General features: G+C 31.2%; 1 protein-coding gene across 1 annotated transcript; it reads right to left on the bottom strand.

The window, feature by feature from the left end:
• Nucleotides 1-386: 386 nt before the first annotated feature.
• On the bottom strand, nt 387-12,483 carry lacc1 (laccase (multicopper oxidoreductase) domain containing 1). The gene is made up of 5 exons (XM_056464778.1): nt 11,807-12,483; nt 9,254-9,432; nt 6,892-7,057; nt 4,386-4,611; nt 387-1,474 (listed from the first exon to the last, which is right to left on the bottom strand). Exons 1-5 carry the CDS (start codon nt 12,348-12,350, stop codon nt 1,306-1,308), a joined length of 1,284 nt encoding a protein of 427 aa, XP_056320753.1. The 5' UTR covers nt 12,351-12,483; the 3' UTR covers nt 387-1,305.
• Nucleotides 12,484-13,169: the final 686 nt, after the last annotated feature.

The raw sequence follows: 13,169 nt of genomic DNA, 5'->3' as shown, positions 1-13,169 counted from the left end.
TCTGCCATTTTGTAGAGAACCAAATATCAAAAGTTTAACTTGGAACAATATAGAAGAACTTAGAACAATATGTAACTTAAAACAATTTAGTAGAACAATATTAAACATTTTTCATTTGTATAGAATAAAAAACAATTACACATACCTACTAATTTCAGTAAATCCAGATAAATTTAATTTCCATTGCTGTAAATGGGCTCATAAATCTTATTTATTAAATGTCTACAACGGTCACCATTATTGGGTCCTAAGGACTGGCAAAATCTAATAAACAGTCTCTTGAAAACCTTGACAATCAAAATGCCAACAAGAAAAAACTTTCAATTAAGTTTTAAAAGGGATAGCTCACCCTAAAATAAAAATACTGTCATTTACTCACTCTCTGCTTGTTCCAAACCTGTTTAATTTCTTTTGTTGTTGTTGTTGAAGAATACTACATAAATTACATTAAATATCTGTACCTTTTAAAAAAATAATAATTTTCACACTATTTACATTGGTACTATTATATACATGAGAATGTTAGTTCATTAAAAGTACTGAAAAAATGAAGATCATGTTACATCTACATTCATTAGACCGTGATATAAGATAAAAGTCCATTTTGTAAGCTAACAAACACACATATGTCACATATTGCGAGTTGGGTAATTCAATACTAATTAGTTAACTATATAAATAAATGAATGTACTGTCATTTAAATGCACCTGCTAAATAACAATTTGTGAATGTAAATGTACAATTAAAGTGAGAATTATTAGCCCTTATGAATTATGAGCCCCCTGTATATTTTTCCCCCCAATTTATGTTTAAGGGAAAGGAGATTCTTTCAACACATTTCTACACATAATAGTTTAATAACTAATTTCTAATAACTGATTTATTTTATCTTTGCCTTGATGACAGTAAATAACATTTTACAATATATTTCTCATGATATTGGTATTCAGCTTAAAATGACATTTAAAGGCTTAACTAGGTTAATTAGGCAGGTTAGGATAATTAGGCAAGTCATTTTGTTATGATGGTTTGCTTTGTAGACAATCAAAAAAATATTTAGCTTAAAGGGGCTAATAATATTGACCCTAAAATGATTTTAAAAAATGAAAAATGTCTTTTATTCTAGCTGAAATAAAATAAATCATTTTTTCTCCAGAAGAAAAAATATTATCAGACATACTGTGAAAATGTCCTTTCTCTCGAAATATTTTTAAAAAAGAAGAAGAAAACAAAAATCACAGGAGGGCTAATAATTCTGACTTCAACTGTATGTAAAGCTTTGGTGCATTCAGCCAGGGCTTGATTTATTTGATCCACAGGAACCCAATCTGTGTCCCAAAGTTGAGTCCATCTCTCCTATGGGAGAAGAATAGCTCAGGACTGCAGGAGGTGCATGGTATGGAATCTGTCTGGTTTGGGATTCGGATGTTCTCTATGTGCTCAGGTTTAATCCCACCTCTTTCCAGCAGAACTCTACAAGACAAAAGCATGATTGGTTGGTTGACATATTGCGGTTTAATAAACGTAACAATCAGTAACAATCAAGTCTCATAAGAATAGGCTCTTTTAATTAGGAAAATTAGGATACATTTTATAGCACATTAAAATACAGCACAATAAACAGTAAAACAACCTTAACAATACAAATATAAAAACGGCAAAATTATTTTAGTTTAATTTTCAGAATCAGAATGAGCTTTAAGTGTGCGCAAACACACAGTGCATTTGTTTGTGTTTTTTCAGGCACTCAGGGTACATGCATGCATACATTCATTCATATATTCATACATACATGCATAACAACAAGAACACAGAAGGACATTTCAATAAGTGGAAAATAATGTAAACAATAAACATTATGAGGTTATATATATCTTATGTGCAATGTTTACTCTTTTAACAGTACAAATAATAAATACAAATATTTATTAGTGCTGGTCAAAGATTAATTGCCGCCAAAATAAAAGTTTGTTTTTATAATATATATTTATGTGTATTCTTTTTATTTGCTATGTATATGTGATACTATTTTGTTAAATGCATAAAAAATCTGTACCATATTCATATATATTTTATATCTAAATATATATATTTTTCCCAAATATAAGCATGCCTGTGTGTATTTATATATTTTAATATTAATATTTATTCATTCAATATCTTTTGGCTTAGTCCCTTTATTCATCAGGGGTCGCCACAGCGGAATGTACCGCCAACTTATCCAGCATATGTTTTACACAGCGGATGCCCTTGCAGCTGCAACCCTATATAATAAAAATACACAGCACATACAAATATATTTGCTGTTATGTCAAAACAAACTTTTATTTTGGATGTGATTAATCGCAAATAATCTTTGCCAAAAACTAATATTTACATAAAAGTATTTATGGGTAAGTGTTTGTAAATTGTTTCCAGATTTAAATAACACAAAGATTATCAGGGAAATACTATTTTGGTCTTTTTTCCTTCAAAATTCCATGTATAATTCAGTTTGTCTTTGTGTAATTAATTTTTGAAAATTATTTCATATTAGGAGTGAGCAAAATTATACATGATAATATTGTAGTTGTTGTTTTAACCACATTTTCTCCCCATCTAGTTGATAAAAAAAGTTACAAATAAAGACAGTGCAGAACATAAGTGTCTTTTTAAAGGTAAATAAATAAGCTTTCCATTGATGTCAACTTTGTTAGGACAGATATAGGACATAGGACATATGTATATACACAGTTGAAGTCAGAATTACTAGCCCCCTGTTTATTTTTCCCCCAATTTCTGTTTAACAGAGACAATTTTTTGAACACATTTCTAAACATGATAGTTTTAATAACTCAATTCTAATAACTGATTTATTTTATCTTTGCCATGATGACAGTAAATAGTATTTTACTAGATATTTTAAGACACTTCTATACAGCTTAAAATGACATTTAAAGGCTTAACTAGGTTAATTAGGTTAACTAGGCAGGTTAGGGTAATTAGGCAAGTTATGGTATAATGATGGTTTGTTCTGTAGACTATTGAAAAAAATATAGCATAAAGGGGCTAATAATTTTGACCTTAAAATGGTTCATAAAAAATTTAAAACTGTTTTTTATTCTAGTCAAAATAAAACAAATAAGACTTTCTTCAGAAGAAAAAATATTATCAGACATACTGTGAAAATTTCCCTGCTCCGTTAAACATCTTTTGGAAAATATTTATATATATACTGTGAATATTTATATATATACTGAACTCTGCCCCTCACTGGCTCTTTTGCCCCCCCCAATACACCCCCCACACTCCTCTAACTTATACTCCTCACAATCACTGCACTATTTAACATTTACACATTTAAAGTTTGTTTTAAAGTTAAATGTTCATATATATATATATATATATATATATATATATATATATATATATATATATATATATATATATATATAGGGTTTCAAAAAGAAAAATTACCTTTTAAATTTGTTCAAAAATTGAATTTTGATATATTTACAGTTAGAAATGTACAAAATATATTCATAAAAGATGATCTTTACGTATTATTATAATGATATTTCTCAAAAAAGAAAAACAGATTATTCTGACCCATTTAGTGTATTTTTGGCTATTCCAACATAATATATCCATGCATATCCATTTGTGTGTCTTAAATAGTTTGAATAAATGATTCAATGAACTATTCATTAAGAATGTTACTTGCTGCCACAAACAGCAGATTCAGAGTCATATTTATTTATCCACACTCAGCAAAATAGTGTAAGAATGGCTATTAAAAAAATTAATTGTTCAAAATAATGTCATTTTTTGATCAGTTGTTTAAATGTAAAAATTGTTTTCATGTCAGACTTAATATGGCATTTTTGTGCCTTGCAAATTAGCACTGCAAAAGTCAAAATTTTCTAGTCCAAATATAAAAAAAAACTCTTAAATCAAGAAGCATTTTCTAGACAAGTAAGAAAATATCGTATTGTTTTCAGAAATAATATGGCAAAATTAAGTTTTTTCCTTAACAAAGGAAAAATAATATGCCAGCAGATAATTTAGCTCCTATTATTTCTGAAAAGAACGTAATTTGTTTTGCTTATTTAGAAAATGCTGCTTGGGTTTAGAATTTGTAGACATTTGCACTAGAGTCAAGACAAAAAAAAGCACTTTAAATCTAAATAGCCATTTTTCCCTTGGGCAATGGTCCGTCTTTTCCGCTTCCACTAATATTATAGATAGAGATGCTATAAATCACCTTCATTTCGAAGTGTTCATTACTGTGGGTCACTTCAGGGAATGACGTGACCTACTTGAGGGACACCGAGATCAATAAAACAGTCTCCGGTGTACAGTTAAAGTCAAAGCAGGACTCCTCTGGCTGACTTCTGATTCTTACCTGGTAGCGACTCTGATGTCGACAGAAGGCTCGGATGAGTCCATGTTTTGCACACAGTCCGGGTGTATGGCGTGAAACTTTCTGGCTGAGTCCTGCTCCAGAGTGAAGCAGCAGGGTCCCACAGAAGGCCCGACCACAACCATTATGTCTGCAGGGCGGCTGCCAAACTCTGACACCATGGCTTTTACTGTTGCCATGGCAATTCCCATCAGGGTCCCCTTCCAGCCTGTGACATGCAAGATAAACAACTTATATATGCATACTGTAGCATCTTTGATGGCTTGGTATTTGGAGGTAGGGCTGCACAGTATTGGAAAAATCTAACATTGTGATATTTTTTATTTTGTGATATATATTGCAATGTGAATAACATTTCAGCAGATGTCTTACTATCTCTATTTGGAAATAATTTATAATGTTAGATGGTTTGAGATGATTCTGCAGTGGAAGTGCATCTTCATAAAATGTAACAAACAATCTATAAAATTTTGTCTCCTGAAACATTTTCATTGTGATCTGTGCTGTTTGCAGTGCATTTCTGTATTTGCATGTGTTGTGAATATTTTTGTGCATAACAATCTATAAATACAATCAAGAAAAAGATACAATTGAAATAAAAAGTGTTTTATCGTTTCCTGAGTCTTGCAGTATTCAAGTACAGTAACTGAATGATAAAAGTAAAACTAATTCAAAATTAATTGTTGATAAAATCATAAATGGTACAATTTATTATGCCTGAATGCTTTTAAAATCAATATACAATCACAGGCATCAAAAACATAAGCGAATGATAAATTATAATACAACTCAACATTGCATATATACTGCGATGTGTCTATTGCGATACTGATGCTGAAACTATATATTGTGCAGCCCAATTTAGAGGCATTGTGTATCGATGGATGAAATAGTAAAAATAAAAAGGAATTCATATTAAAATTCAACAGTATTTGGAACAATAAAATACATAAAAAAACACTATGAAAATGTCGTAATATTTGAGTCCAAAAGATTGAGAGAATTTTATTTCGTTTAAAGAAAATTAATTTGATTCAATCTTTAATTTTTTTAGTAATTTTTTTTTTTGATTTGTTTCTTTTTCTATTTCTATTATGTAATTATATATTTTTTTGCAGTATTTGTGTAAATAATAATAAAAAAACACTATGAAAATGTCATTGTCACATGAAGAGAAGTTTTGATTTGTTTTAAAAAGTATTCAATTTAATCTTTCATTTACTTTAAGTTTTTTATTTAATTTAGAATTTTTTTTTTGCCAATTCTAAATTATAATTATATATTTGCAGTATTTAGGTAAATAAAACAAATAAAAATAAAAAAACACTATGAAAATGTCATTGTAATATTTGACTGCAAACGACTAAGGGGAAAAGTTATATTTTGCTTAAAGAAAATTGATTTAATTCAAACTTTCATTCATTTTGTTTAAGCTTTTGATTTGATTTAGGATGTTTTTGCTATTTCTTTTGGTGGCTGATGAGTTTATGTATATGTTTATATGTGTGTATATATATATATATATATATATATATATATATATATATATATATATATATATATATATATATATATATATATATATATATATTCATATTTGACTCTAAGAAATTGAAATGAGAATTTTTATTTTACTTAAAGAAAATTTATTCAATATAATCTTTCATTTATTTAATTTAAGTTCAATTAAATTTAAGTGTATTTGTATATCTGTTGAACACAAAACAAGAGGCAACACTTTATTTTGATGGTCCATTTGAGTGCCATTTGATGCTCCTTCAACAGACATTTAACTGACTACTTTGCAAGTACAGGTCAACTAACCCTAATCCCAACTCCAACCTAACAGTCTACTTATAATCTAATGAGAATTAGTTGGCATGTAGATGCAATCCAATTTAAATTCAACAAACTGACCATCAAAATAAAGTGTGACCAAAAAAATATTCTGAAGAATAATGTTTTTTATTTTACATTATATGACAGAATATCTTCCTTGACAAAACAAAAAGAATCTCAAATTGATTATGAACAACTGAAGGGCTTTTAAACAATGACAAAATTTTCATTTTTTGGGTGAATTTTCCCTTTAAGGCAAAGACAACTGTGACAATATTATTCCTTTTTTATCCTTTTTTTTTACAATAAACTTTATGATTGTTAAAATGCAATGAAAGCATTTAAGTAGTAGTGAGTTTAACCCAAAACTGTGTGACTATATAGGAATACCATCAGATAATATTAAAGGGGTAGTTTTCAATTTACCCATTATTTGTCACTTTTTAAATAGACACTTTTGGGTGAACTATCCCTTTAAATGAAAATCACCAATTTTAAATCACCAAAATTAATTCATTTTTAATTGTTTAACTTGATCACTGACCAAAACAAGTGATTCACAATTCAAAAATTCGTGTCGTCACACTGATAGGAAATAGTCCATTTTGTAAGAGTGTTAAAATTGATTTTACAGTGTGGTATGACTGACCTGCATGCGCAACTCCTATGACCTTTGATACGGGGTCAGTGAAGAGCAATGGCATACAATCAGCCCCTGGTGCTGCTATGACAACGCCTGACTGATTGGTCACCAGTCCATCGTAACTGTCGGGGGCAGGTTTGCCCATAACCCACACATCACTGGCATGGTTGCACTAAAAGTCAATGAAGACGTTTAATCAATATGTGAAGCATTACACAGAAATATGAAAGATTAATCAGTGAGGCAGCATTTACAATTAGAAATCTGACTCACAGACAGACTCCCTTATATACAGTTACTTATGTTGAGCTATTTATTTGGCGCTGGTTGAAATCCTTTTTCCCTTAAAATTTATTTATTAATCCTTTATTTTTTTGTGAGCTACTTCAACTTACATATTATTTTTGCTGTTGAATTCTTTTTACTTTTATAAATAAATGCACTTACATTGTCATATTTGGTTGTCGGTTTGCTATTTTGCCACTAACTCTCAACAAGTTGAGTCACATCAAAATGTTACCTCTTTAACCCCTAAAGCTAAACTTTAAAGTCACAACAACAGTATTGTGTGTAATTTATAGACCCACATGGAATCTGAGCGCACAAAAAAACTCAGATTTCCACAGATTTTTGAGCCCTATTTATTTATTAACTTGTGTAAATGTGTTTATTTACTTGTGTAAATATGTATTTATTCAGTTTTTATATTAATTTCAAGTTAATATTATTGAATAATACGTGCTTATATGGTTTATATACAAAGTAATATTTTTGTCTTTTAGTAGACGTATTATATGAACGACTTGCTTTGTTTACCAAACCAATGGTTCAGACTGGATTTGCAATATATAAGTTAAAATAAGTTATAAGTTAAAAACTTTTTTTATTTCACGTGTTAAGTTTTTAGTTATTATACTCTATCTTTATATCATTCCACATGGATCCACAGATTTTATACAAAATTCTGAGCAGAAATAGCAAACAAAGTCTGCAGATTCTGTCTGGGTCTGATAATTAGTAACTAGCTACTTCAATTTAATTAATTATAAAAGAAAGTATAGTACACTGAAAAAATTGTTGCAAGCAATTTATAAGTGTTGCATTTAAACAAACAAATTAATTTGAGTAATGTTCGACTTAATTGGTGTGTTTACATTTAACCCAAATAAATTGTTTACCCAGATAATTAGAATTTTTAAAAAATCCAGTAAATTTGAAAAATTTGTAAATCCAAGGAATCATCTTTAAATTATTTTTTTCAGTGTAAGGGATTACAGTTACTTTTTAGGTAATTTAAATACAGTTACCTTAAGTTAGTGTACTTACACTGTAAAAACTGCAGGGTTCCACACATTTCATTCATGTTGTCCCAACACAAATTGATTAAGTTAACTTAACACTTTAAACAAATTTATGTGGATTGAACATAAAAAAATTAAGTTGTCACAATGAAATCTCAAGAATTGTGTTATTTCAGCTCATTTTAATTAAGTAGTTTGAACGAGCAAAAACATTTTTTTAATGTACATGAATGTCAATAATTCAACAGTTCTGTATAAATCATTTAAGATTAGTAAAGAAGAACAACTGTACCCGTTTTGTTATACACTAAAAAGGATTTAGCTGCTCGTTCAAACTAATTTAAAATGAGCTAAACAACACAATTCTTGAGGTTTTTAGGACAACTTAATTCTTTTTTATTCAATCAATGAAGAAAAAGAAAGTAAGCAAAAATGCTATTTACAATATGTACAATATTGGGACAAACTCAAAGACGGGGGAAAACAAGAGAGCTGGCAGAAGGGATGTGGGCGGTGCTAAAGAAAAGAACAAAACCCAAACAATGTCTAACTCCCCAGAAGTGTCTAACTAAATAAATAAAACAAATTAGATAAACTCACGCAGAGGTCTTCCGAGTATTCGAACTATCCTACCCTATCTATCCAAAAAGTACAAGGGGTGGCGCTCGCCCCTAACCTAATGTACTATACACAAGAGTAGTCCTATGTGTTGCAAAACGTATGCTTACCTATCTGCTTTTTCCGAGCCTTGTAAACAACATAAATGAACGGAACAGATAAATGGATTGATATGAATAGGAGACGGATACGTGAATACACTGAAACTGGCAACAACAGAATATACAGTTAGACAGGGTTTTCATTAAACACAACACAGTATACAAAGCAGTACAACAGAAACAAAAGAGACAAGAGGGGCTGGTGAGTGGTCTGGTGCGCTCTTTTATGCTTAAAGTATTTAGTAAAATCAGTTGTTCAATGTGTTCGATGCTACTGTATGATATATTTGTTTATGTTATTTATGTGAAGAATAAGGTTAATAGAGTATATTCTTTATGGTAAATTACCTTAATGAGGTTTAACTGACGAGGGTGAAATCCAGCCTGCAGGCCGAGCCGTCTGCGGTTTTCATCCACCACTGCTCTGGGGTCTTTGCGCCGTGGGTTGCAGAAGAGGTTCATTGAGCTCATGGTGCTTATGTAGGAGATTCCTCCGGTACGGGTACTGAAGCCATGGCCAAAGCAGTCTGTGAAAGAGAAAAGCCACAGATTGACTGTTACAAAGAGTTGAGACTAACGTTTGGTAATATTTATAATATGACATACAGTTGAAGTCAGAATTAACAACCAACCTGAATTATTAGCCCCCCTGTTTATTTTTTTCCCTATTTTCTGTTTAACAGAGAGCAGGTTTTTTTAACACATTTATAAACAGACTAGTCTACAAAACAAACCATCGTTATACAATAACTTGCCTAATTACCCTAACCTGCCTAGTTAACCTAATAAACCTACTTAAGCCACTTAAATGTCACTGTATAGAAGTGTCTTGAAAAACATCTAGTCAAATATTAATTTACTGTCATCATGGCAAAGATAAAATAAATCAGTTATTAGAAATGAGTTATAAAAACTATTATGTTTACAAATGCGTTGAAAAAAATATTCTCTCTAAACAGAAATTGGGGAAAAAAATAAACAGGGGGGCTAATAATTCAAGGGAGCTAATAATTCTGACTTCAACTGTACATACAAATACATACACGCGCACACACACACACACACACACACACACACACACACACAACATAATGTATGTATATGAAATACAGAGGGTCAAGGTGCTCAAGAATTGGCCAGCCCAGTCACCAGATATGAACATTATTGAACATGTCTGGGGTAAGATGGAGGAGGAGGCATTGAAGATGAATCCAAAGAATCTTGATGAACTCTGGGAGTCCTGCAAGAACACTTTCTTTGCCATTCCAGATGACTTTATTAATAAGTTATTTGAGTCATGCAGAGATGTATGGATGCAGTCCTCCAAGTTCACGGGTGTCATACACAATAGTCATTCTTTTTCCACTGCTCCATGACTTTATATTCTATACTGTACATTATTCCTGTTAAGTGACAAGAGTTTTGTCTAAGCAAAGTCAGACCTTACTGTCCCAATTAAATAATACAATTTTATTTGGGTAAAAAAAGTGTAATCTAGAGGCCTTTGCCTTTCCTATAAGCCACTTTTGATACCAAATGATCAGCTAGAAGTCAAGTTATTATTTGTTGTTCCTAAAACTTGCATAGCCTTAAGTATGAGCTTCATTTTCTAGTGGTCATTATATTAGTTTTTCCCTTTTTGATCTTTTTCTTATTCCAACTTCCCATTTCATGAACTATTATATATATATATATATATATATATATATATATATATATATATATATATATATATATATATATATATATATATATATATATATATATATTTATTTTTATTTTTTTATGATTTTTTTGTGGCTTTACAAAAGTACAACTATTAGAACTAATAATAATAATACTTTACGTTTTGACAATTAAAATATTTAAACTAATTCTTAGAAAAATGTAAGATTACAACAATGATAATAAAATGCATTTTTAAAGCATTTATAACCAAAGATCATATAAGAATAAAAAATTCACCACTGTTAAACTTTTAACTGTATAATATTTGTTGTCCCAAATAAATTATGCCATCCATCAAATGAATGAATTAGTTAGTTTGTTTGTTTCAGTTAAGGAGTACACAAATTGAGCTTAGTGTGATCATATTGGGCATATTGGGTAAGTGAGGTAGATGAGCCAGTGGTTAAGTTGACCCACCCCCTGTATCTAGGCAACCATTATATTATTTTTGGTCATGTGACCATACATTTTGGAGTTATACATTAATGCTGCTGAACCATGTAAAGGAGAAGCATAAGGGAGAAGTGGTCACCATCAGTAAAATTTTATCCTGTCATAAGTAATAGCTGCTGACTGTGATACCTTATATGAATTCAAAATACCCAAGTGAAATTCATCATTTTCAGACATAGAGGCTGTAATATATGATACAGTGACCACAGATGTTTATATGTATTTTATATGTAAAGGAGAAGGAGAAGGGAGAAGTGGTCACCATCAGTAATTTTTTTTTCCTACCACAAGTAATAGCAGCTACATCTAAACAAATAGATCAAGATCTAAAAAGATTCATGATGCATGTTGGTGATGTAAAATAATGAAGAAAAGAAAAAAAATCTATATATAGTATGTATATATATAAATATATATATATATATATATATATATATATATATATATATATATATATATATATATATATATATATATATATATATATATATATTTATTTAGCAACCATAGTATATAGTATATAGTAACCATAGTAACCACAGTATTTGCTTTCCCTACTATGAAAGTCAATGGTTACCGGTTTCTAACATTCTTCAAAATATCTACTTTTGTGTTCAACAAAATCCTAATCAGTAACACTTGCTGGTGAAAAAGTAGAGAGTACATTTTCATTTTTATGTAAATTATCTATATAATTAATTAAAGTCAAACACAACTAACCTGAAATGGCAGCTGATCTGAGAACTGTAATATCTCCTTTGACCGCTGGTAGGCGCTGCAAGAACGTGCTGAGCTCCAGTCTGGCGTCACCTTCTGCAGGAGCGCTGCTATTTGCTCGGTCACCCGGAGGACAGGAGTCACACGACAGATTGTCAAACATGATGCAGTACTCAAAAGTATAAGCAGAAGTGAAGAGCAACTCCTGGTAGACCTGAAACACTTCTCTCCCGCGGCTCGAGGTCACTATCTTCACGTTACTAATATCGCTTTCGTCTATGGCCTGTTTGAATGAATATAATGAAGCCGAAAGAGAGCTTTTGCACAGGATCTGTGGGGAATTGCTGAAACCGACAAACATCTTAAGCAGTGAGCTTCTCGGAAATCTGTCCGTCCCCAAGGAGCTCCCGGGATCCGTCACGAAGTACACCGGCTCCGGAGAGGCATTTTCGGTCAGTGAACAGAATGTGCGGACACGCATTTTCACGCAAATGTCGCTTTCTGAAGAACAGATGTTTGTGAGGTCCACAAGAGTAACTTCAGCCATGTCTGCCGTCACACGCAGACTCTGGGAGGATATGTAGTATGTGGACGTGCAAACATACCACACCTGGTTTATAAGAGTTGCAGACGAGGAACTTTTTTATTTACTACGTAAATAAAATTTCCTCTGTCTCAGCACTTCCTGAAAAGAGTGTAAGCCCCGCCCCCAGTGGAAACTCCTCACCGGACTAGCATCCTGTGTGTGAATGTTTGTGTTTTTCTGTCAGGTGCAGACATTGATTTATTTCATGTAATCCACAGCACGTGGATTTTCTCTCATGCAGAATTTCCAAATTGCTGATTCATTAGTTTTGTTAGTTATTTCACTGTTGGCTGTTTATCAAAAATACAAAAAGTCGTATTTCCTCTTGAACTTCCCCTTAAAATGTCTGTGAGACGCTGTCGATGAACCTTGGATTTGGTGGTAATTGTTAACACTTAACTATAATGTATTCATTCATATTAATGTATTTCCTAACATGAACAAACGATAAACCATACATTTATAAAAATATTTACTCATCTTTGTTAATGGAAATAAAGTGAATTTGTATTTTAATTATGGATTTGTAAATGCAGAACTATGATTATTAATAAATGTCCCAGTATTCAGGGTGCAAATTACAAGGGGGTTTGGGGGGGGATTGACCCCCCCTGATAAATGCTTGATCCTCCCCTGAAAGATGTCAAAACAAGATGTGAGTCAGCCCTTTAATCAGGGGCGGACTTAACCAATAAGCAAGGTAAGCAGCTGCTTGGGACCCCAGGGAATTAGGGGGCCAAGAAGCCTATATTAATCTTGTAGTTTTTAAAAAACAAATAA

The sequence above is a fragment of the Danio aesculapii genome, chromosome 9 (genome assembly GCF_903798145.1).
Source record: "Danio aesculapii chromosome 9, fDanAes4.1, whole genome shotgun sequence".
NCBI classification, from domain to species: domain Eukaryota; kingdom Metazoa; phylum Chordata; class Actinopteri; order Cypriniformes; family Danionidae; genus Danio; species Danio aesculapii.
The sequence above is the reverse complement of the archived record's forward strand: the minus strand, read 5'-3'. Positions and strand labels throughout refer to the sequence as shown.

Excerpts from the sequence above, each read along its gene's own strand:
- lacc1 (XM_056464778.1), bottom strand. The coding sequence starts at position 12,350 with ATGGCTGAAGTTACTCTTGTGGACCTCACAAACATCTGTTCTTCAGAA. Across the intron at positions 7,058-9,253 it reads GTCAGTTAAACCTCATTAAG|TGCAACCATGCCAGTGATGT; the intron begins GTAATTTACCAT and ends ATTGACTTTTAG. Across the intron at positions 1,475-4,385 it reads GACATCAGAGTCGCTACCAG|AGTTCTGCTGGAAAGAGGTG; the intron begins GTAAGAATCAGA and ends TTTGTCTTGTAG.